The following is a 24,984-nucleotide window of genomic DNA, read 5'->3' as shown; positions in this document are numbered from 1 at the left end:
ATTCGACAGATTGGGCTGACTTTTCTCTAATGTAAGAAAACATAAAAAAATGAGAAATCACAGCAGATAAATCTGCATATACTCCAAATCTGTGAACTGTGCCTGAAGTATAGCAATCTGCATTATCCTTAACCTGACAGTTGTGTTAATACGTATACATTTTTTCTTACTCTCTGAGCTCGCTGTATATGGGTAGGACTGACGGATGACACACGAATGCAAATGCAAGTGTTGGCAGTGCATAAGCAGTCTGTAGATGAAAAGAAGAGACACACATAATTAGGTCACATCAATAAATCTATTAAGTCTATGTTCACATTTAACCATTGCAAATGTTATACACATTTGCAATGAAAAAGAGAGAAACACCAATGAATGTGGAGGTCCTAGAGCAAAAAAAAAAATATAGATGTGACCTTCCCTTCAATAGGCGCCGTAACCTACCTGATTCTGTTAGAGCTATACATATGAGAAGTGGCTGCATACATGCACGGTGAGAGGCGCAACTTGAAAATTGTGGACCTCAATGCATAATCTCTAACGTGTACCCCAACTATCACAGGTTTTTAATAATATTAGTCTTCTCAAATGGACAAAAGGGATCTTTTGGCAGTTCTTGGCTCCAGGTGGAAGACTCCTTTATATTACTGATGTTTATGGATGTTATGAAGAATGCCAAGCTGTTGATCTCTAAAGGCCGTTGCATAACGTCACCAAAAACTCCCTAAAATGTATGTCACTTTTCAAGATCCTAAAAGAACATGTGTGTGAAGGAGATTTAAGCTTTTTTTTTTTTAAAGCATTACTTTAGTTTTGCTGATTCAACACTGACATGTCTGTAATTTGTCTAATAGTGGAAGGATAGCAATTGATTACTGTGCAGTAATCTTGTATTAATCTAGGAAATACTACTCATACTTATACTCGTGCTAACATCGGAAAGAATCAAATCTAAATAGCTTGAAAAAGAAGTGAATCTATAAATAAGCCAGAAAAAAAATGTTAAATGATTGTTCCATCCCTCTCAGACATTTGGTGCATATTCACAGGAAGGGTAGCCATTGGTGGGAGAGCTGTGGACCTCTCTAATCAAAATGGTTTGACAAAGGGTCCTATTTTCTAAATATATACATGTCACAATGCCGTCCTATTGATATACTATAATGTCCTAGATGGGACAACCTGTTTAATGTAAATCTATTAGTATTACTTTAGATTTTTTTATGAGAAGTGTTTCCCAAAATAATTGCAGTCTTTTAAAAGGGAATCTGTCAGCAGTTTTTTCTACCTCATCTGAGAGCAGCATGATGTAGTTAAAGAGACCAAAATCCAACAATGTATCACTTAGTTTACTGGGTGCAGCCATTCTCACACAATCAGAGCTTTTAGATTTAGCAATGAAGCAGAGCTGAGTAAGCTAACCACGCCCACATCAGGCTCTCCATGCACACTGTCAATAGACCCTGAGCTGCCTGTCACAGGAGGAGGCGGAGTTGGACCAGGAGGCTGTGTCCAGTGATAACCTCCTGGTGCTAAAACATTCATTACAGGTAAACAAAACCTCAGGGCCTGATAAGAGAGGCATCTCTGAAATCGGTGTTTAACCTCTACAGCATGCTGTCTTCACATAGCAAAGCCCTGCTGACAGATTCCCTTTAAACATGACATTGCATTTCTCTGATACATAAACAAGGATCATATTATCAGACTTTACAGATTATGAAACGCTGGAATAAAATAATTTTAAAGTAAAAGATTACTACCTTAGAATTAAATGTGAAAAACTTTGGTGTGCACTGTTCTTCTACTGATGTATTGTAAGGAATGTGCGACGTTCCATTATTACTTATAGTACAGGAAATTTTAAATTTGTTGTAGATCACCTGGAAGATTAAAATGCAGAACATAAAAAGTTTAAAAAGGGCTGTCGTAAAATAACTGTATAAATAAAAAAAAAATCTTAAAATGTAAATGAAGATATTTCTGAACTTACCACCACAAGGAAAAAAAACATACAGGTCAAGGAGAACCCACTGGTATAGCCAAGGTATCCTGTTTGGATTAAATATAATGTTTAAGTCTAAAGCTGTCCTAAAGCGCTTATAGTTATCTGACGATACTCTTTATATTTTTTTTTCTTTCGCAGATGATTTGCACAAATGTTTAGTTAGGAAGGAACAGCAATAATGCTCTCCACCAGCAGATGGCAGTCACTGAATTTGAATAGATACATATAGTATATGTTGCAAGATTTTAGGTATAATCAATTTTTCTCAAAATATTTCTAAATTAGAGAAGCTGGAATTCCATGCATTATATATCTCTAGCCTATTTTGTAACAAATATATTTATGGAAATATAAAATATTTCTCACTTGCCAAATTACCATATGTAATTTGGGATAGGCAGATTCTGTCTTACCTAAATTCTTGAGAAGACACAATGGAAGAATAATTCCAATAGTTACAACAACAAGTAGAAATCGTCCATCCAAATACCATGGCCTGTAAAGCAAAAAGGAATAAATGATGAGTCTGACTGACTGCATATACAATTGTATGCATACCAATTACAAATATTATGTCCTCTGTGCATTGTTGTAGTGCCTTTATGCAATGTATGACCTTAAAGTGCTAAGTGAGTAAAATAAATCAATAAAAATAATGTACTCTGCCTTGTGCATGAGCCCGTAACCCTTTAAGGACTGCCAATATGCATAAAAACGGTGATCGCTAAGGGGCCTTCATCGCCATTTTAAAGTGGGGATCGGGAATAAAGGTAATAGAGCACCCAAAAGTAGAAAAATGTTTGGGGCTTCAGCTACTGGGGGTAGCTGAGACCATGAAGAACATGATCAGGGTTGGTTTTTCTGGTGCCCATTCACGTAAAAAAAAGTGAGATCTGGTATAAACATTATTTTTCTCTCTTCTGACATGATATAACATGTCAGAGGAGAGAGAAATGGTGTCCACAAGCCCCAAACGGTACCTTAGTACCAGATGCGCCATTCTCTGGCCCTTCTCCTCCTCTTCATGAGGCAAAATGGTGGGCGCATGCACAATGCGCCTGCTGAGAGCTGCCGGCTTGCACACGGCAACCAAAGGAATTTTTCATGTTGGTCCACCTGGACCCGCAGAAGCGAGTAATCGCGAAACGGCCGTTGTCCAGCACCTCCCTCCCCTAGCATTCCTCTAACGTCCTGCATGTCCACACATTTGATGGAATTTATGTGAAATAAAGACGCACAGTTTTGCAGCTATATCGGTGAGTACTGCATATTTCTTCTTTTTTTGCTTCACATTGAAATGCAACATAATGCCCACAATCTCTTTCGGCCAAATTTGTGTTCCAAAATTCAAATATTATTCTGAACCCTGCCATTTGTCCAAACAGAAATTTTTGACTACTTTTGGGGCATCGCTGCGCTCAAAGGAAAGTGGGTAACAAATGGTGGGGTCCACTTTTTGGAGTTACTTCTTGCAAAAGTGAAAAAATTGGGGCTAAAGCTACATTTTCTAAAACATTGTTTTTTTCATTCCGCTTTGAATTAATTTTTAAGTAGCACCTGAGGGGTTAAAAAATTCCTGAAAAAAAGTTTTAAAGTATTTGAGAGGTGCGTTTTTTTTAATAAGGCCTCACTTTTGTGGAGTTTCCAATATATAGGCACCTCATAGTCCATTAAAATCTGAAGAGGTACCTAAAAAAGCCAGGTTTGGTAAATTTGTTGAGAAAATTAGAAATGGCTCCTAAACTTTCAACCCTTCTATCATCCTAACAAAGTAGAATGACATTTGAAAAATGATGCAGCTGTAAAGTAGACATATCCAATATGTTATTTATTAATTATTTTGTACAGCATGACAGACTTCATATAAAGATTGAAAGTTTGAAAATTGCGATTTTTTTCATCAAAATTTTTGACAAAATTGCAATATTTTAAAAAATTACCGCAAGTCATATCGAATAAATTTACCACTATCATGAAGTACAATGTGTCACGAAAAAAAACAATCTCAGAATCAGTGGGATATGCTGAAGCGTTTCAGAGTTATTACCTCATAAAATGACACTGGTAAGATTTCTAAAATTTGGCCTGGAATTAGCTTTGTCACTAAGGGGTTAAAAGGGTATACTGTTAGCTCTGTACTGGGTGTATAGAAAATAAATGGTGCTGTGTTCAAGCATGCTCATTGCCACAATATTTACACAGAGAACAAAAGTGTCCATTCGGCTTCTACTTTACCTCCATATGCTTTTGATTTCATATTTAGGCATACATATTTTTTTCGTTTGGATTTCATGACATGCTCTACTGGAAATAAGTACAGTATTTATAGAGAAATGTCTGTACACACAAAGTATGAAAAAAGCCTCTAAAGCTGCGTATGGAAACCATGCAGCTCTGTACTAAGGAGCCATATGTTCCCTATGCATTGTTGTAGTGCCTTTATGTATTTCTCCTGCCACATGAATGAACCCTTAACCCCTTCACCTCTGAGCCTGTTTTCACCTTCCTGACCAGGCCAAATTTTACAATTTTGACCACTGTCACTTTAAGAGGTAATAACTCTGTATCGCTTCAACGTATCCCACTGATTCTGAGACTGTTTTTTAATGAAACACTGTATTTCATGATAGTGGTACATTTTGGTCTACATGATTTGTGTGAAAATAGCAAAAATTTGACAGGAAAAATTGAAAATTTTGCAATTTTCCAACTTTGATTTTTTATGCCTATGCCCTTAAACCAGATAGTTATATCACATAAAATAGATAATAAATATTGGGAATAGCTACAAAACTCCAGTTCTATAGCATCTGATAACAACAATTGCCCTATAGCTGTACAATAAGGCAAACCTAAAATGTGGTCAAAAGGAGGTATTTTGATGTGTCCTATGGTATTAGCTTAAAAAATGGCAATATTTGGAACTCACCTGTTGTTTTATTGGGTAGTTGCCATTGTTTAAATAAAATAATAATAATAATAAATTTTATTTGTATAGCGCCGACATATTCTGCAGCACTTTACATTTCAGAGGGGATTTGTACAGACAATAGACATTACAGCATAACAATAATCACATAGATTATAACAAATACCAAGAGGAATGAGGGCCCTGCTCGCAAGCTTACAGTCTGAGGAAAGAGGTAGACACGAAAGGTGGGTGGTAACAGTTGCCCTGATTGTATGGACCAGCCATAATGTTAAGTGTGTAACAGTACAGACACAGAGCGCTAATGGATGCATAAAGCATGTGGGAACATGATGCGGGGAACATGGTTATGGTAAAACTTTTGGCTGTGCCACACAGGGATAGATTAGGTTAATGTGTTGAGGCGATAGGCCAGTCTGAATAAATGCATTTTCAGGGCACGCTTAAAATTGTGGGGATTCGGGTCTAATCGTATTTACCTGGAAGTGCATTCCAAAGAATTGGTGCAGAACATGTAAAGTCTTGGAGACGGGAGTGGGAGGGTCTGATTATTGAGGATGCTAACCTCAGGTCATCAGCAGAACGGAGGGCACGGGTAGGGTGGTATACTGAAACAAGGGAAGAGATGTAGGGTGGTGCTGAGCCATGGAGAGCTTTGTGGGTGAGGGTAAGAAGTTTATACTGAATTCTGGAGTGGATGGGTAGCCAGTGTAATGACTGGCACAAGGTAGAGGCATCGGTGTAACGAACGGTGAGGAATATGATCCTGGCTGCAGCATTCAAGACAGATTGGAGAGGGGAGAGTTTGGTAAGAGGGAGACCGATTAGAAGAGAGTTACAATAGTCGAGACGAGAAAGAATAAGAGAAACAGTAAGAGTTTTTGCAGAGTCAAAAGTAAGAAAAGGTCGAATTCTAGAAATGTTTTTGAGGTGCAGATGACAAGAGCGAGCCAGTGATGGAATGTGGGGGGCAAAGGAAAGCTCGGAGTCAAGTATGACCCCAAGACAGCGGGCATGTTGCTGGGGAGTAATAGTGGAACCACACACAGAAATGGCAGTGTCGGGTATAGGTACATTAGTAGAGGGAGGAAACACAAGGAGTTCAGTCTTTGACAGAAAAACAGAATGAGATGAACCGACCCTAAAATCTCACACTAAGGTAATATGTGCGTTAATGCTTGTGTGGGAAAGAGCTGCAGGCTAGTATGCTCGGGTATGCATGTTTTCCACAGATAATACGAATATGTTCCTTGCTATATTGGGTCAGTTGTAGCTTTTGTCCTGGCAAATAGATGCTGATGAGGTCCTGGTGAGGCGTACGATATGCTGCGGGTGCGCCCTCCCGATACCGTACCTCCCCAAGGCTTGCAGGAGTACTCAAATGCAGCGCGCTCCGGCCGTAAACAACGCCACTGACTAACGAGGCAATCGGGTGGTGTGGCAAAAGCATGACATCCACAAGCTGAGAGCTATGGGCTCCTTAGTGTAAGTGTCTTTTAGGTTTGCTTTATTGTACAGCTATAGGGCATTTGTTGTTATCAGGTACTATAGAGCAGAAGTTTTGTGGCTATTCCCATTTTTTAATCAGTATTCAGACAGGCTGGCACACAGAACCTGTCTAACTCCCAGCAACTTTAGTCACCATGTACTTGGGAGTGCCAGTGTGTGTTTTTTAGATGATAAAAAACATTTGCCATATCTATTTTGCTTAATTTTTTTTGTTAGGAAGTTAGGAGAAACAAATTGTATGGTTCATTTTCTCCAGTTACACTTGTGAAAATGAAAAACTCTTCTGAGTATGCTGGAACCCCATATGTGGTGGAAAATTACTGTTTGGCTGCATGCACGGCAGGGCTCAGAAGGGAAGGAGCACCAGTTGACTTTTGGAGAGCAAAATTGGCTGGAATAGACAGCAGACACCATGTTGCTTTTGCAGAGCCCCTGATGTGCCACAAGTGACCCCATTTTGGAAGCTACACCCCTCAAGGAATATATAAAGGGGTGTGATGATGATCTTGAACCCACAGGTGCTTCCAGTCAGTGAAAAATGAAAATTATTTTTTTCCCCAAAAGTGTTTCTTTTGCCTCAAGTTTTTCATTTTCATAAGTAATGAGTGGACCACCCAATTTTTTTTAGCAATTTTTCTTGAGTAAGCCAATGCCCCATATGTTGGAGGAAACACCTGTTCGGGCACAGGAGAGAGCTCCAAAAGAAATAAGTTATGCTTTGGGAAACAATCTTTGCTTGTATGGTTTGTAAGCACCATGCCACTTTTGCAGAGCCCCTTTACTGTCAGAAAAGCAGTAATCTCCCACAAATGACCACATTTTGGAAACCACTCCCTTCAAGAAATTTATCTAGTGGAGTGGTGAGCATATTGAACCCACAATGAAATATTACCTTTTTACATGCTGTTTTAGCTCTATCTTTTTAATTTTCACAAAGAATATTAAGGGGAAAAGGACCCAAACTTTTTTATTTTTACTCATTTATATGTCACCATTAAATCCACAGCGCTTTACATACATCATTGGCACTGTCCCCGATGGGGCTCACAATCTAGAATCCCTATCTGTATGTCTTTGGAATGTGGGAGGAAACCAGAGTACTTGGAGGAAACCCATGTAAACACTCCTTGCAGATGTTACACTTGGTGGGATTTGAACCCAGGACCCAAGCGCTGCAGTGCTAACCACTGAGCCACCGTGCTGCAATATCTTCTGAATCCAGCAATGCCTTATCTATGGTCATACGCATTTGTTTGGGCGTAAAGCAGGGCTCAGAAGAGAGAGCGAACGCCATTTAGCTTTTAAGGTGCAGAGATTCCTGGTGTAGTTTGTGGGCCCAAAATGCAGAGCCCCTAAGCTTCTAAACCAACAGAAATCCCCAAAAAGTTACCCCATTTTGCAAATTACACTCAGGGAAATCATCTAGGGGCAGTGACTATTTTGACCCCACTGGAGTTCTCCAGAAATTAATGCGCAATTGATATTGCAGAGTGAAACTTGCAAATATGCAATTTTAGTGTCGAATACATAGTGCCCAGGCTGTGTTTCTGGAGGCAAGCCACATAGATTGTGAAAAGGACCTAACAAATGTTGATTTGTCTCAAAAAAAGATTGCTAAGGGTCCGACACTCTCACAATCAGCTGAAACTGCTCTGGCAGTGGCCTGAACTAATGTTAGGTCCACACTGCGCTTGTGGACACTGTTGGATGAATATTCTTGGGAATTATGCTCACATCAGTGTGCACTGTCAGCATGGATACTGAAGCATCCGGCAATCATAGGGACCCACTGTAATGAGACGTACATTGTATCGTATACCTCTCTTTGCACTGTCCCCCCTAATTGTAAAGTATAATCTGCTGCGCTTTCGTGTATATTAACACAGGCGCATTCCGGTCAGCTATGGTCATGTGCAGTATGTCTGGAAAAGTTTCCAGACGTATACTGCAGGCTAGGTGTAAGGACACAGTGCACCTAGCCTAAGTGATGTGCAGGCTATATACAGCAACCCCACATTTTGCTTGGAGGATGCTGCAGTACATTCAATTCAATGGGGGATAAAGCTCAGTACTTGTCTACTAAGCAATGTGCAGTGCTGCTGTGTTCAGCCCATACATCGCTTATGTTTGGCCGCTGCAGGAGCAGTTTTTACTGGATAGGTGGGTATGCTAACGTTGGACTCCCATCGATCTCATAATGAAGAATTATTGAGCAAATAGATCAATGATTAGACCCGGAGAACCCCTTTAAGTATGTTTTCCCCTCTGCAGCTACGCCATGGTGTGGTATGGGCACACTGCGGGTCTCAGAAGAGGGGGCCATTTGGCTTTCCAAGAGGGGATTTTACTGGATTGCTTTTTGGGAGCTATGTCGATGTCGCTTTTCCAAATCCTAGGAACTACTAGGAACCCTGGACAACCTCTATTTTTCCGAAGACAGATGACAGATATGACTAAGGGCTTGTTTATTGCATCACCACATCCTGAGAGCTATAGCTTTTTTTTTATCTTTCCCCTGAAAGAACTGTGTGGGATCATGTTTTTTTTGTGGGATGAGTTGTCATTTTTATTTGTACCATTTGGACTAAATAACATTTTTTGATTGCTTTTTTTTTGTTTTTGGGTGGCAGAGTGACTTAAAACCAGAAATTCATAAAGGTTTTTTATTAATTTTTTTCACGTCTTTCACCGTGTGGTAAAAGTGATTAGGCCCACTAAAATCAGTTTTTTACAAACAATTATTTTGTTTCTCCATCATCACACTGTGATAGCTGTAATTTGTTTACTTTTTTGTCACTGGAGCTATAAAAAAGTTTTTTGTTTTTTTTTGCAGGACAAGATGACGTTTTTATTGATACCATTTTCGTTTGTATGTGATCTTTTGAACACTTTTTATTCTGTTTTGTGTGCCTGTATGACAAAAAAGCTATATTTTTGCCATGTTTTTTTATTTATCTTTTTTTTATGGTGATCACCATATGGGATAAATGATATAACCGTTTTATAGACTGTTTTTTGCTCCAGATGCGATGATACCAAATATATGTACTTTTTTTTCCTTAATTTTGTTTTTCAGAAAAACATAGTAAAAAGAGAAAACATAGTAGTTTGATAATAAATGGCCTCACCCAACCACTAACCATGAATTGAGAAAAAGGTCTGTTGTTATCATTCATATTCTCTGAAAAAAGGCCAAGAAAGCAAAAATTCTGCCGGGGTATGTAAACTTTTGAGCACAACTGTATGAGGCCCATTATTATGTATGAAGCAATATATGGAGCTCATTATGCTGTATGGAGGACTATATGGAGCCCATAATACTGTATGGAGGACTGTACTGTCCAGTCTAAACTGAAAACTTTTGAATCCCACCAGGGCTTGCAGCGAGGGTTCACCAGTTTCTGAGCTATTGTAGAATTTACAATAGATATCACTCATGTAAGAAGTAAGTGAAATCTTTATCAATGTACTATATCTATATTTCTCTGCCGTATCGGAGCATCATGAATTGTGGTATGTGTTAAAGGGGCGCACTGACACTCTTTCGCCAGAGGCCTACAAAAACCTGGAGCTGGCCCTGCTTAGTGTATTAAGGAGCCACATGTCTTATGTATAGGTAATAACTCTGCGTTACCAGAATAACCCTTTTAACATTCAACAGTTATAGACATACTCATCTAACCAAAAACATCAAGTAAGGCTGGTTTCACACTTGCATTTTTTTGCGCTGTATTTTAGCGCTAAAAACGCATGTGTTTTATCCCCCTATATTTTGCATGGGATGCGCTTATGTGCGCATACACATGCGTTTTTTGTGGTGTGCGCTCGGGCGCACAAAATGCATCCTGTTGCATTTTTTGGGCGTCCGACTTGCCTTAAAAAAACGCATGCGCGCGCAATGCGTTTTTTTTACAGCAAGACACCGTTTTTTTGTTGACCATTGGTTAGACAGTGGAAATTAGGGGTTTGGGTTAGAGTTAGGGTCAGTTAAGGGGGTTTAGAGTTAGGGTTAGGGTTTGGGTTAGGGTTAGTATGGTTTGGTTAAGGGTTAGGGTTTAGGGTTAGTTAGGGTTTAGAGTTAGGGTTAGGGTTTGGGTTAGGGTTAGTAGGGTTTGGTTAAGGGTTAGGGTTAGGGTTAGTATGGTTTGGTTAAGGGTTAGGGTCAGGGTTAGGGTTAAGGTATGGTTTGGTTAAGGGTTAGGGTTAGGGTTAGTAAAGTCATGGTTTGAGTTAGTGTGAGGGGCCAACTAATGTTGGAAAAAACGCAAACGCGGTAAAAATGCACTACAAACGCATACAAACGCATAAAAACGCTGCGTTTTTTTCATGCATGCTCATAAAAATGCTTGAAAAAAAACCAGCATTTGTATGCGTTTGTATGCATTTTTTCCATGCGTTTTTTTGTGGGAAAAACGTGCTGCAAAACAAAGCAAGTGTGAAAGTAGCCTAAAGGCTACATGAAACACAATCCATAAAAGCCATCTTTCCACTTACGATAATGTATCTTCCATTCCAATCAGGAATTTAATAACATTTGGTAATTCATTTTTCACTATAAATAGATAACTCAGCATTGCTGTAAGACAGAAAAAGAGAAAGGATTCAATCACAAATTAGTATTATGATAACAATAAAAATAATGATTCCCTGTACTGGATCATGATTTTGTGGTCTTACATCTTAGAGATTCAGACTATGTTGGTCTTTTTTCCACTCTGAAAAAATTACCCCACCATAAATAACCAAGGAGTTAATTTTCGTAAGAGGAAGAAGATCCAATGTGGACCAAATGTTCACGTACACAAACTAATTCTCCATTTATACCTGGCCTCACATATTCTGGGACTTCCTATTTACAATACCTGGTGCACTTTTAAGTATGAAAACCAATATATCAAATAATTTAATAATTTAAATAACTAAAAACTTAAAAAATCTACCTGAAAAATAAAACCTGACTCTTCTCACACAAAAGAAATGCACAGGCTGGGCCATTTATATGGATGCACCTAAATAAAATGGGAATGGTTGGTGATATCAACTTCCTGTTTGTGACACATTAGTATATGGGAGGGGGGAAACTTTTCATGATGGGTGGTGACCATGGCGGCCATTTTGAAGTCGGCCATTTTGGATCCAACTTTATTTTTTTTTCAATATGAAGAGGGTCATGTGACACATCAAACTTATTGAGAATTTCACAAGAAAAACAATGGTGTGCTTGGTTTTAATGTAAATTTATTCTTTCATAAGTTATTTACAAGTTTATGACCACTTATAAAATGTGTTCAAAGTGTTGCACATTGTGTTGGATTGTCAATATAACCCTCTTCTCCCACTCTTAACACACTGATAGCAACACCGCAGAAGAAATGCTAGTCTAAGGGGGTCAGATTCCTTGTAGGAATGCTCAGACCTGACACCCATAATGTGGAGGTGCACCATCTTGCTGGAAAAACTCATAGCTGCCATTAGTAAATGGCAGAAAAAGAGGCAAACAGCATGATAATAAATTTCTTCAAAATTTATTATTTACTCAATACATAAAATAAACAAGGGAATATGCACAAAATGCCATGATAATACACAGCCCAGAAACCATATCAGAAAATATGACAGGAAAACACCATAAAACTCATGTAATCAAAAACTTATTGTTTGATAGATAGCAAAAATTATAATAAAATGCTTGCTGTAATAGACATAGACATACTGATAGGGAATGTAGCTTGTGAGCTTTTCGGGGACAGTGATGCTAATGTATGCTAACTGTAAAGCACTGCGGAATATGTTAGCGCTATATAAAAATAAAGATTATTATTATTAATAAAAATAAAGATTATTATTATTAGATTGTGTGCAAATTTCACAATGAAAAAAGTGCTAAATGCAAGGAGGTGCCAATAATTGTCTGCTGCATATAAAATGCTAGCCACCCTATTGAAAAAAGCACAGCCTTTTATTAAATGCACAAAAATCCACTGTTGAGAAAATGGTGTATAGCGCCACTCAGAATGAGCATTCACTTATTTCATATAAATTCTTGTCACCTATACCTCAGAAAAATAAAGTGCTTAATGCAATAAAATTGATTTTGTGTGCAAAATATGCAGGAAAAGTGCATAAAAAATTTATTATTTCATAAGTTATTTACAAGTTTATGACCACTTATAAATGTGTTTACAGTGCTGCCCATTGTGCTGGATTGTCAATGCCACCCTCTTCTCCCACTCTTGACACATTGACAGCCACACCGCAGAAGAAATGCTAATCTAAGGGTGTCAGATTCCTTGTAGGAATGCTCGGACCTGACACCCATAATGTGGTGTGCACCATCTTGCTGGTAAAACTCAGGGAACGTGCCATCTTCAGAGCATAAACAGAGCAACACATCATCATGTAGCAATTTCAAATATTTGGTGGCATTGAGGTTTCCATTGATGAAGAATGGCCCCAGTATCTTACCCCATATACCACACCATACCATCAATTAAGGGTGTCAGGTCCGAGCATTCCTACATGAACAGCTTCCGTGAAAGTGGATTGGTCATCATGGGCCAGTTGAATGGCCACCAAGGTCTCCCGGTCTGATCCCCTTAGACTGTTATCTTTTGGGGTCATCTGAAGGCAATTGTCTATGCTGTGAAGATATGAGATGTGCAGCATCTGAAACAACTGATATTGGAAGCCTGTGCTAGCATTTCTTCTGCAGTGTTGCTATCAGTGTGTCAAGAATGGGAGAAACGGGTTTCAATGACAATCCAACACAATGGGCAGCGCTTTGAACACATTTTATAAATGGTCATAAACTTGCAAATAACTCATGAAAGAATAAAGTTATGTTAAAACCAAGCACACCATTTGTTTTCTTGTGAAATTCTCAATAAGTTTGATGTGTCACATGACCCTCTTCCCATTGAAAAAAATAAAGTTGGATCCAAAATGACCGACTTCAAAATAGCCGCCATGGTCACCACCCATCTTGAAAAGTTTCCCCCCTCCCATATACTAATGTGCCACAAACAGGAAGTTGATATCACCCTCCACTCCCATTTTATTTAGGTGTATCCATATAAATGGCCCACCCTGTAGTGGAATTATTGGGACTTTTTGGGACACAAATATTAAAGCACTTACCTCCTGTGTTCTGAAGTGTAGTTGATCCGAAGACCAGCAATCTTCCTGGAGTGCCATATACTTGCTCCCCGAGCTTCTCATACACCATACAGCCTGGCCACATGAATCATTGTTATTTAGTATTAATAATCTCCATTAGCAAAGACCACAAAGTAAACACAGGAAATGGTTTTCTGTTGCTGAAGTTTATGTATTTTTTTCTTTTAATCTATTTTCTATTTTTCACATGCAAGAATGTATTTTTATATCTAAACTGCCATTTCTAAAAATGTGTCAGTGCTATGAGCATGTTTATGCAAAAGTACTAAATAATTAATGAAAAAGCAACAATAAATAAAAAAAAATAAATTACCTGTTTCCTGGGAACATTTCAGTAGGAGGTTGATAGAATAGATAGATAACAAAGTCACTGAAATTAGGAGCACCCTAAAAAGTAAGGGGGAAAACATTTTGGATCAGAATTTTCAGTTAGTGTATACAGTCTGAGATCATAACCTATTTGATGTACTGTATAAAGGGGAGATGCTAGAATAGTCAGCTCAGCTTTCCAAATGGTATAATAAAAAATACTCACTGCATCATTGGCATTACTTGGATTTTTTGGATCTATACATAGTTTTCTTTACACTGTTTGATGTGCACCGTTATACAACCTCTGACCAGGAACACGTTCGGCCATCAGCAATTGTTTAATGGCTGATCTATAATAGACCGTTCTGTGTGAATATAGGCCGCAATTTTTCTCGGCAACGTAAGTCCAATCGAACTGTGTGCTGCCGACAATGATTATCTTTTGTGAAAATCAACAGATCATTTTATCTGATTAACGAACATTTTGCTTGTTTGTTCGATGATCGTCACGCAGTTTAGACTACATGTATAGTGAAAGCGCTCATTCACGGTAATTGTGCAGTGTACATTCCTTTACTATATCAAGCTAGGATCATAGTATTTTTAGCAACCATAATAGAGTCTTTGGGGACTCAGAATTTTTTGAAGGGTATTCCTATGATGAGGGGCCCTATCCTATCTCTAAAGACTCTACTTTGGTTCCTAAAATCTGAACCCTGTAGATCTTCATATGTGGTGCCCTGCGTCTTTACTGCCACAAAAGGGTTAAATATGTACTTGTTTGTATGTGTTTTGTGAGCAATGGGAGTTATGCTTTCTCTGCTAGAGACCACAACACGCACACAATTCTCCTCATTGCCTCACTTGTCTGAAGCTTAGAGCTTTGCAGACACACCCTAACTGGGAGGGGGAGGAGTTAAGGGCTGTTGTTTTTCAGTGTGAGAAGAAGAGGAGAAGAACGCTCTTGGGAGCCATGTCACATGTGCTCGATCCAGGCGTGAAAGCTAAGAATCATCAGGGTGGCAGCCCCTAGACCATCCATGCTTTCAGAGCAGGGTGGTAAGCTGAGAGACTGTGTGGATTTATACAACCAACAGCATCGTGTTTTCCCCTGGAAAGCTGCAGCGAACTAGGATCAGTGAAGGATAGTGCAAGTGGGAACTTGAGCTGCTCACACACAGGATCCATGCTGCAAGTTGCCAAAGGAGAAATGCACAGTGAGTAGAGGCTATATCGGAAGTTTTAGACTCTGGGAAGCCTTGGTCCCAGAAGGGATTGGAGCAGGAAGCATACACTGAGTCACAGCAGCAGAGAGAAAGGATAACTCCCATTCTCCAGAGCAGACTGTAACCTGGTGAGAGTTGTAACATCTCCTCTGAACTGCACCTGAACTACAGTAAATACTAAAGTGACTTTCCTTGTCTCCTGCCTTATTACTCCATGCCTTCTACTTCCATCACAATCTCTGAGGGTCGGCCCTGGTTGGAGAGGGTTTAACATCTGCACTGCCATCACCATCTACTCCCCTTGGGATCATCTGCAGTGCCGGCTATACTACAGTCGAACACTCCAACTGGCGTCACGAATCATTACATAAACTTTATCCCTAATCAATAGTCCCCTTTTACATGACCGCCTGAGGCCATGGACCGGGTCACTGCCACTGTGACATTTCCCATTGAAGTTAACGGGCCCGGCGCTGAGTATCCCACGGCCTCTGGGGCGCGTCACATATATTCCTCTTCCCCTGATGAGCCCGCATTGACCAGTGGATGAAACACGTCATGAAGGAACTAAGGGGAAATTCTGTAGGACAGTACCACACTTGGGGACTGTCCTTGTGAGGACGGGAGACCTGCACAGGGCACAACAGGACAGCCTATATTCCGCACCTATACCTTCCCCGTTTCCCTATCATAAGCAAGACCTTCTCCAGGACATAAAAGGGTGAGAAAAAACCATTTAATTATCTGCACTGGTGTATTTTTTGAGCATTTTCTCTGTGGTTTTGTTTGTTTTTACAAGATTATATTAAAAGTTAGGTTTTATATCCTATTAATATTAATCCTTGCTGCTATCATGATTGAAAGCCGGCAGCTCACAGGAGAAATAAAGTTCATTTTCTCATCGGTGCCGCACTGTCCGTCCTGTGGCCGGCCACCTTCATAAGGCCAGGTTCATACTGCGTTAACGCTATAGCATAACGCGATCGCATTATGCTATACGGCTAGCGCAGGTGCTTCATCTGCGCTAGCGGTGACGGAGCCTCGGACGCTGCAGCCCTCGTTCGAGGCTCCATCACAGAATTAATGGGGGTTAATGGCAGGATTAACGGACTGCGTTACACCGCATTATGCCGCGGTGTAACGCAGTCCGTCTAACGGACTGCCATAACGCAGTGTGACCCCAGCCTTACTCTGTGGGATAAGCTGTATATCTGCAGGATAATAGCGTCATTGGATCTGACAGGTTCCCTTTAACAGTCTAATGTCTCAAACAATCTTTTATAGATGAGAGTATGAGGAAATTACTAAAAGGAAACACAAAACTTGCGAAACTGGCAGTTTTTTTCGTAACAGTTCTGGTGACTCACGTTTGGTGTTTTTAGTGTTCATACTCACTTGCGAAAGACTCGCACGATTTTCGTGCAAGTCTCTCGCATGAAAACCTGGCTCTGCCGCTGGCACTTGGACCAGAGTGTGCGGCTACATGTATTTCTATGCAGCCGCACGCTCCGGTCCCAGTGCCAGCGGCAGTTCCAGGTTTTCATGCAAGCGACTCGCACGAGAATCATGCGAGTCTCTCGCAAGTGAGTATGAGCCCTTAGAGTAAATTATGTAGAACTACTTAGAATAGATCACACACAATTTTACAAGGTTTAGAACATATTTGACCAAGGAACTGCATGTAATAAGATTGACTTATATTTTTTAATGGGAACATGCCAGGTCAAGCAAACCTGCCAAACTGTCACTATTATGTTCAGTTGGTTAATGCCTGCATACAGCACATGCTGTCAAACACATATGCTTCTATATTGCTAAAAAAAAAACTTATGGGCTTTTTCGGTACATGTTAATGAGGAAGGACTAGTCGGGTGAAACGTTACCTTCATAAGACTCTGACTAGAGCTGATTGGCACAATGTTACATTCAGCACAGAGAGAGAGCAATGCACCCAGCAGCAGAGGACAGCTTCAGTCAATGTGCACTAATCTCTTGGGCTGTTAAATCCCGCGAGGAGCGCTGAGCAGTACAGTTGTACATAGGCAGCAGCCAGGCAGCAGACAATGCCAGTGCCTGGGGTCAGTTCGACCCCAGAAGAGAGGATATTAATCATGCACCCCTAGGCCTTATTACAGGATATGAAATCGACTTAGTCGGGGGGGAAAGTGATACCTTGACGGACTAGTCCTAAGTTATTAGCATTTACCAAATGGCACATAAAAGTTGCTTTTTACAATATCGAAGCATTTCTGTATAACATGAAGCATTGTGGTATAACACAGATGTAAGCCAATTTAACACTATAGAGGTGGTTTGGCAAACTTAGGGGACCTGACAGATTCTCTTTGAAAAACAAAGAGTTTGAGCTCTTCATGTGTGCTTTAGGGGTGAGGGGACGCCACAACATTAACTTGCCAGGTAAAAACTTTGCCCTAATATTTATTTCCTCTGTTGCTGCTCCCGTACTTTGGGATTTGGAGGGCTGTGACTGGGCACTTTACTGTTATTAGGGATATCTGAATACTTGAGCACTTTCCACTTGGTTTCTATTGTATTTCTTTAACTTTTTTAAGCTGGATCAACTTTACTAAATGGCCACCTCTACTGTTATTACTGACATCTTTGTATTTTTGAGCGCCTTTTTTCTAGCTTTCAGTATTCCTTTAAGATGTGGCATTGTTATTGTATGGATTTTATCGCTTTATGACTGTCTAATTTGTGGCACTGATATGGACTTTATTTATCCATGACTATTATGATTAAATACTTCATTTATTTTTCTGATCACTGATGAAATATCTTTTTTAGGCATGGATAATTTTTTATTTTATTGTGAATGTCTGGGCATACTGATGATCTTTGATGGTGGTGCCTTTATATATATACAATCTCTTTGTGCCATATATAGTTCATTTTCTTTCAAACTCATTGTTGTGGTGACGTCTCCTTTGTGAGACATCCTGTTTTTTAGTTTTTTATTTTAAATGTTGAAATAAATTGGAATATTTTACTATTTGGATCTCTTCTTTCTGGAGTACAATCTATATTCCAGTTTTGCATATCTGTAGTATATGAAGTGCCATTTCTTGATTTTGCATTGGGACAATTGTGATTATTTAATTTTTGCCTCAAAGCCAAATTGACATGAGAAAAAAAGCAGATCTGCAGTACCTCATACCTTGCTCCGAGTGATGTCCGATAAAAACATTGGATAGCACTCAGCCATATTATACGCTCATATAAGCGAGCCCTAGGAGTAATATTAGGGGACCACACAATGGTGAATTCTATTGAACAATGCCCCAGAATTGCTATTTAAAGCACCACTCCAGCATTTTCTTTATTGAAGCACTGGAGTGGTGCTTCTAATGTAAGAAGGGGCACCTAGTCTGATACTTACCCTCCGCTGTCTTCACTTTCTTTTGCAGCTGCTCTTGTTGGTCTCCTGCATTTAGTGACCTGCCCAATTGCTTCAATGTTTCATGGAGCGAGCTGGAGGTCACAACTCAATGCAACTCTATTAGAACCTGGTTCTGGCTCTAATGGACTTGCATTGAGAGTTTGTAACATAACATCTTACTTCCCACCAGTCTGAAACTACAGTCATAAGATGGTGCTGTGGGACTGGAGTGGCGCTGGAAAACGGTGAATGCATCGCAGGGTGGATAAAAGATGAGGCAGGGACCTTAGTTTAGTAGCACCACTTAAGTGCTGAAAAGAAATGCTGGAGTGGTGCTTTAATATGGAGAGAGAACAAGTATTACTAAAACAGACAAATCAGGAGGGCTGACAGCTCCTCTTTAAATATATCTATTATTTATTGTTTTATTTAATTTCTTTTAAACATTGTAGATTTATATGCATATATAAATATGCCCATTTTGTGTAGTAAATATGCTTACCATTCATGATACTGGTATTCTTTTACTGCTGCACTATATGATTTCACTGTATGATGCTCGGATCATAAATACTGGGAAACAAAATCACTTTTTCAGTATCTATTGGAGGTTCTGATTAGTTTGCGTTTTCACTAACCATCAGGAACACTTTGTACTTGGTATTAGTGCAGACAGGGCATCAAGGGACACCCGGAATTGTGTGTTTAAAGGGAACCTGTTGGATAATTCAAAGTGTTCAAACCATTGTCAACATGAATTACAGACTGGCTGAACAATGTCCATTCTCTGAAAAGCTCCAGCATTCCAGTTTTTTGAAAGGTCTGGCTAGAGACCTTAGTCGTCAACTAGACTAGTCTGGCCAGTGGCCATGTGGGAGAGAGGGTCCCCGCTGAGTGTCTGGGTCGGAACCAAGGGGACCGTCACCTAGGTTCCGGGGGAAACTGTTTCCGGGGGACAGAGTTCAGGGACGGACCGTGGAGACTGACAGGTGGGATGGAGGAGCCAATATAAAAGGGGCGGGGAACGGTAGTCACAGTGAGTCAGCAGAACGGGACCGAAGGAGCAGGAGACCGTGGGAGCGACTGAGAGCCAGAGTGACTCACTGGAGCCAGGAAGGAGGCCAGAGACAGGAGAAACACTTCCCCTGGACATCAGTGGGACGGCGCCAAGACGACCAGCGGCCGCTGCCGCCTTACTCCAGCCCGCGGCTGTGGCCTGCCCGCAGACATTCGCGGCCGTTGCCGCCTCGCTCCTGCCCGCGGCTGCGGCCTGCCCATGGGTCCCAGCGGCCGTTGCTGCCTCACGTCAGCCTACGGCTGGGGCCCCGCTTCTACCTGTGGCCGCGGCTAGCTCAGTGCTGTCAGCTGCCACCACTGTCCCTCTCCAGTCCGTGTCAGTCGCTGGCTGCGCAGGTGGCCTGCCAGCTGCCACCCCGCATCGCCGCTGCTTGCCCCTATCCGGGGGTTGCAGCTCATCTGTCCAAGGACTACTCCAGGGCCTGTTGTGCCCCTGCTTCACCGGAGCGTTGGAACGCTCGAAGACTACGAAAGATCTTCAGCGGCTGGGCCCAGTGGCTGCTACGCTGAGGAACCATCATCCAGGAGGCCGAGGGACGTCGGGATGGCTAAGTTGACACTTTATAGTTAAGGACCCGTAGTCGGCCACACCGCGGCTCTATAGTGACCGGCTTTTGCCGGATTTAGTCGTGTTCTTATATCTCCATGTGTGTGTGTATTGAGTCCCTCTGAGGACAAGTTTTGTTATTTGTTCGGTTGCTTAGCCTACCCCTGCGGATAGGTACCTACAAACCTGTAAAAGTCATTACCGAAAACACAAAACTGTCTCGCGACTCGTCACTGCATCCCGCATGCCTGCCAGTACCACAGCCACACCACCATCTGACTCTTCCTCAAGCTGCTACAGCACATCGACAGGTCTCTCCCTATGTACACTCACCGGAGAACCCTGTCAACTACCTGCAGCAGCACTAGGAGAAGCTGGCTTTGGATGGAGCTGGACTTGTGTCATTTCTGGCCATCTTCTAAGTTGTCTTCTATGGTGTTTCAGAGAAAGATATAACTTTCTGTAATCTTGCAATCAGGCTATGATTCATGCTGCCTGAGGTTTGGGGAATAAATTGCTTGACAGGTCCTCTCGGAAGGGCCACTGGTACTGGGACTCACCTCAGGGGTTCTTTACCTTGTGGCAATTGCAATGTTTGTCCCTTAATGCTACCTAAGGAAAAACAGTTTCACCATCCCACATCCAGGACACAATTCCAGCTTCAGCAATGCATTTAACTGTTGGTCTAAGGTTATAGTTAAGGTCAAATATGAATTAAAAAGTCCATGTCATAAGATCTATTAACTGAATAAACATCTTCAGAAACATATTTCTACCATCAATCTCGGGCCCTGGAATCATCTCAAGAACAAAGGACCACAGTCGCCTGACATTGTCTACACCATCACGGTGGTAAATGTCAGGGTCTGCAGGTATTTGGCCTTTAAAAGGTTTCATTAAATGTCCTTGGTGGATGTCTAACTCCTTCCTTTTACAGAAGGAATCCAGATGGATTTTCGAACTCTAAGCTTTCGCTCCGAAATGGCATTAATGAAGATCTTTCATTCACGGCTTTTTATCAGACATAAATATGTAAACAAAACTAATAGCTATAAAATTTATATATACATATTTTTTGTATACTAAGTTTTTTTTTCGTTTTAGTCCACAGGGCTTTCGGTGGTTCCTATGGTGCTTCCTTACATATCATATTCACTATTTTAAGATTTGAAGTCAATTGTTTCAGTGTTTTTGCAGAGTTATAGGTGCATCTGACAAAATTAGAATATCATCAAAAAGTTAATTTATTTCAGTTCTTCAATACAAAAAGTTAACTCATAGCTCAGCTTTGATAAAGATGGCAGCAGCGATCGAAACGCGTAGCTCGCTGTGTGCCTTGATGTTGGCTAAGAAGCTGATCATGTATTTATTGTGACAAAATAAAGGAATTTTTTATGGAAGAGCTGGAACAATTGGTCTTCATATTTTACTTGCCCTGTCAGTGACTGACAGCTTTCTCCACATGCACTCCTATACATAGAAAGCTGTCAGTCAGTGATAGGACCACCCACCGGACTGAAAATCCCAGAAAGAGCAAAGTACTACATCTGGGCAATAAAAATGAAAAAATGGGAGGAATAGGCCTAAGCAACAGCACATGTGAAAAAGACTTGGGTATACTAATAGATCACAGACTGAATATGAGTCAACAGTGTGATGCAGCAGAAAAAAAAGGCAAATGCAATTCTAGGATGTATTAACAGAAGCATACAGTCTAGATCATGTGAAGTCATTATTTCCCTCTACTCCTCTTTGGTCAGACCTCATCTGGAATATTGTGTCCAGTTTTGGGCACCACATTTTAAAAAAGACATCAACAAACGAGCAAGTTCAGAAAAGAGCAACCAGAATGGTGACCGGTCTGCAAACCCTGTCTTATGAGGAAAGGTTGCAGGATTTGGGATTGTTTAGTTTGCAAAAGAGAAGACTGAGAGGAGACTTAATAGCTGTCTACAAATATCTAAAGGGCTGTCACATTGTAGAAGGATCAACTTTATTCTCACTTGCACAAGGAAAGACTAGAAGCAATGGGATGAAACTGAATGGGAGAAGACACAGATTAGATATTAGAAAAAACTTTTTGAGGCTGTGTGCCCACGTAGCGATTTTTAAGCATTTTTGCCGCGATTTTCGGCTCGAAAACGCAGCGAAAACGTTTAAAAATCGTGTACAGAACGCCCCGCATGCATTCCTATGGCATTCCGCACATGCTGTGCTAATGCTGCGCTTTTTTCCGCGGCGGAATCGCATCGCGGAAAAAAATCGCAGCATGCTCATTCTTTTGTGCGGAATCGCAAAGAATTGCCGCGATTCCGCACCCATAGGAATGCATGAGAATCGCTTACTTCCCGCATGTGGCTATGCCCACCATGCGGGAAGATAAGCGTCTCATGTGCGGTTGGTACCTACGGTGTGGAGGAGAGGAGACTCTCCTCCAGGCCCTGGGTACCATACCCCTGTAAAAAAAAGAATAAAAAATAAAAAATTGGGGTATATTTACCTTCCGATGTCCGGCGCTGCATTCCCGGCCTAGAGTTCCCAGTAATGCCTTGCGGCAACGCCCTGTAATGACGTAGTCTCGCGTGACTCTAGCGGTCTCGCGAGATCGCTATAGCAACGCGAGACTATGTCATCACAGGTCTCGCAAGGCATTACTGGGAACGCTGTGGCCCGGGATGGCAGCGCGGGACGCCGGAAGGTAAATATACCCCGATTTTTTTTTATTTTTTTAGCATTTTAACATTCTATCTTTTACTATTGAGGCCGCATAGGCGGCCTCAATAGTAAAAACCTGGTCACACTTGTCAAACACTATGTTTAACGAGTGTGACCAACCTGTCAATCACTTTCCAAGCGATGCTTCAAATCGCTTGGAAAGTGCTTGAATATCGCAGGCGAAAATCGCGGCAAAATCGAGGTGAAATCGCGCAGAAAAAATGCGTGATTTCTGGGAAGGAGTCCGGTTTTTAGTGAGCGTTTTAAAACGCTACGTGGGCACATAGCCTGACAGTTAGAGTGATCAATGAGTGAAACAAGCTGCCACGAGAAGTGGTGAGTTCTCCTTCAATGGAAGTCTTCAAACAGAGGCTGGACAGACATCTGACTGGGATGATTTAGCGAATCCTGCTTTGAGCAGAGGGTTGGACCAGATGGCCCAGGAGGTCCCTTCCAACTCTACGATTCTATGATTCTATGATTAAATGAATAAATCACAGGTTATACTGTATCTTATCTCACAAAAATATATATCAACCTACTCTGTTCCCCCTGCTCTGTAACATTATGCCTGCAGATTAGACTGAATTTTCATTGTGACACGTTCCCTTTAAATATATCATAAGGGAACAATTATGGGCATCCAGGAAGCAAGAAGGTCCTTACATCTACTTATATTTTAAATTATTTATTCTACATTGTGTTTTTAAATGATTTACTGGTATAGCCATTTAACTTGTATATTACTTTCAATGACTATATTTTGGATTTATTGTTATGATGTATTATTAGATGTGTCTAATGCTAAAAATATATTTGTAATTTTAGAAGCATATTGGCATTGTAATACAAAAGAACAAAATGCTTTTTACAGACACAAGTAGATAAATAATAGAGGAATTCTCCCAACCATGTTTTCCTTTCTTAGCAATGCAAGTAATGTCTTTGCTGATTGTTGAACTTTAAAACCTAGTGATATAATAGCGCTCGTAGCATATTTCATGAGCTTCTTTCTATAACTGACGGTGACATTAATCACTTGCATTATTAAAATATGGAAGTGGAGCAGGATGACTCTTTAACCCCTTCACCCCCAAGGGTGGTTTGCACGTTCATGACCGGGCCAATTTTTACAATTCTGACCACTGTACCTTTATGAGGTCATAACTCTCGAACGCTTCCATGGATCCCGGTGATTCTGACATTGTTTTCTCGTGACATATTGTACTTCATGTTAGTGGTAAAATTTCATTCAAATAACTTGCGTTTATTTGTGAGAAAAACGGAAATTTGGCGAAAATTTTGAAAATTTCGCAATTTTCCAACTTTGAATTTTTATGCCCTTAAATCACAGAGATAAGGCACACAAAAAACTTGATAACTAACATTTCCCACATGTTTACTTTACATCAGCACAATTTTGGAACCAAAATTTTTTTTTGTTAGGAAGTTATAAGGGTTAAAAGTTGACCAGCGATTTCTCATTTTTACAACACCATTTTATTTTTAGGACCACATCACATTTGAAGCCACTTTGAGGGGTCTATATGATAGAAAATACACAAAAGTGACACCATTCTAAAAACTGCACCCCTTAAGGTGCTCAAAACCACATTCAAGAAGTTTATTAACCCTTTAGGTGCGTCACAGGAATTTTTTTGAATATTTAAAAAAAAATGAACATCTAACTTTTTTTCATAAAAAAAATACTTCAGGTTCAATTTTTTTTATTTTACCAAGGGTAACAGGAGAAATTGAACTGCAAAAGTTATTGTGCAATTTGTCCTGAGTACGCAGATACCTGATATGTGGGGGGGAACGACTGTTTCGGCGCATGGCAGAGCTCAGAATGGAAGGAGCGCCGTTTGACTTTTTCAATGCAAAATTGGCTGGAATTCAGATTGGATGCCATGTCACGTTTGGAGAGTCCCTGATGTACCTAAACAGTGGAAACCCCCTACAAGTGACCCCATTTTGGAAACTAGACCCCCCAAGGAACTTATCTAGATATGTGGTGAGAACTTTGAACCCACAAGGGCTTTACAGTAGTTTATAACGTACAGCGGTACAATTAAAAAATCATAT

At 40.5% G+C, this 24,984-nt stretch overlaps 1 protein-coding gene across 1 annotated transcript in view; it reads right to left on the bottom strand.

Annotated features, from left to right (window-relative positions):
• The window catches only part of SLC38A1 (solute carrier family 38 member 1), an 87,801-nt gene that overhangs the window by 17,604 nt on the left and 45,213 nt on the right, over positions 1 to 24,984 (bottom strand). The window contains exons 5-11 of the mRNA XM_073554243.1: positions 13,936 to 14,009; positions 13,584 to 13,676; positions 10,941 to 11,022; positions 2,422 to 2,504; positions 1,994 to 2,052; positions 1,764 to 1,883; positions 171 to 250 (exon numbers count right to left, since the gene is read on the bottom strand). Coding sequence (XP_073410344.1) covers positions 171 to 250; positions 1,764 to 1,883; positions 1,994 to 2,052; positions 2,422 to 2,504; positions 10,941 to 11,022; positions 13,584 to 13,676; positions 13,936 to 14,009 — 591 coding nt within the window. The remainder of the gene's footprint in view (positions 1 to 170; positions 251 to 1,763; positions 1,884 to 1,993; positions 2,053 to 2,421; positions 2,505 to 10,940; positions 11,023 to 13,583; positions 13,677 to 13,935; positions 14,010 to 24,984) is intronic.

This window comes from Dendrobates tinctorius, unplaced genomic scaffold (assembly GCF_039654945.1).
Source record: "Dendrobates tinctorius isolate UK_male_01 unplaced genomic scaffold, ASM3965494v1 ptg000209l, whole genome shotgun sequence".
Taxonomy (NCBI): Eukaryota; Metazoa; Chordata; class Amphibia; order Anura; family Dendrobatidae; genus Dendrobates; species Dendrobates tinctorius.
Note: the sequence above shows the minus strand (reverse complement) of the source record. Positions and strands in the feature narration are given on the sequence as shown.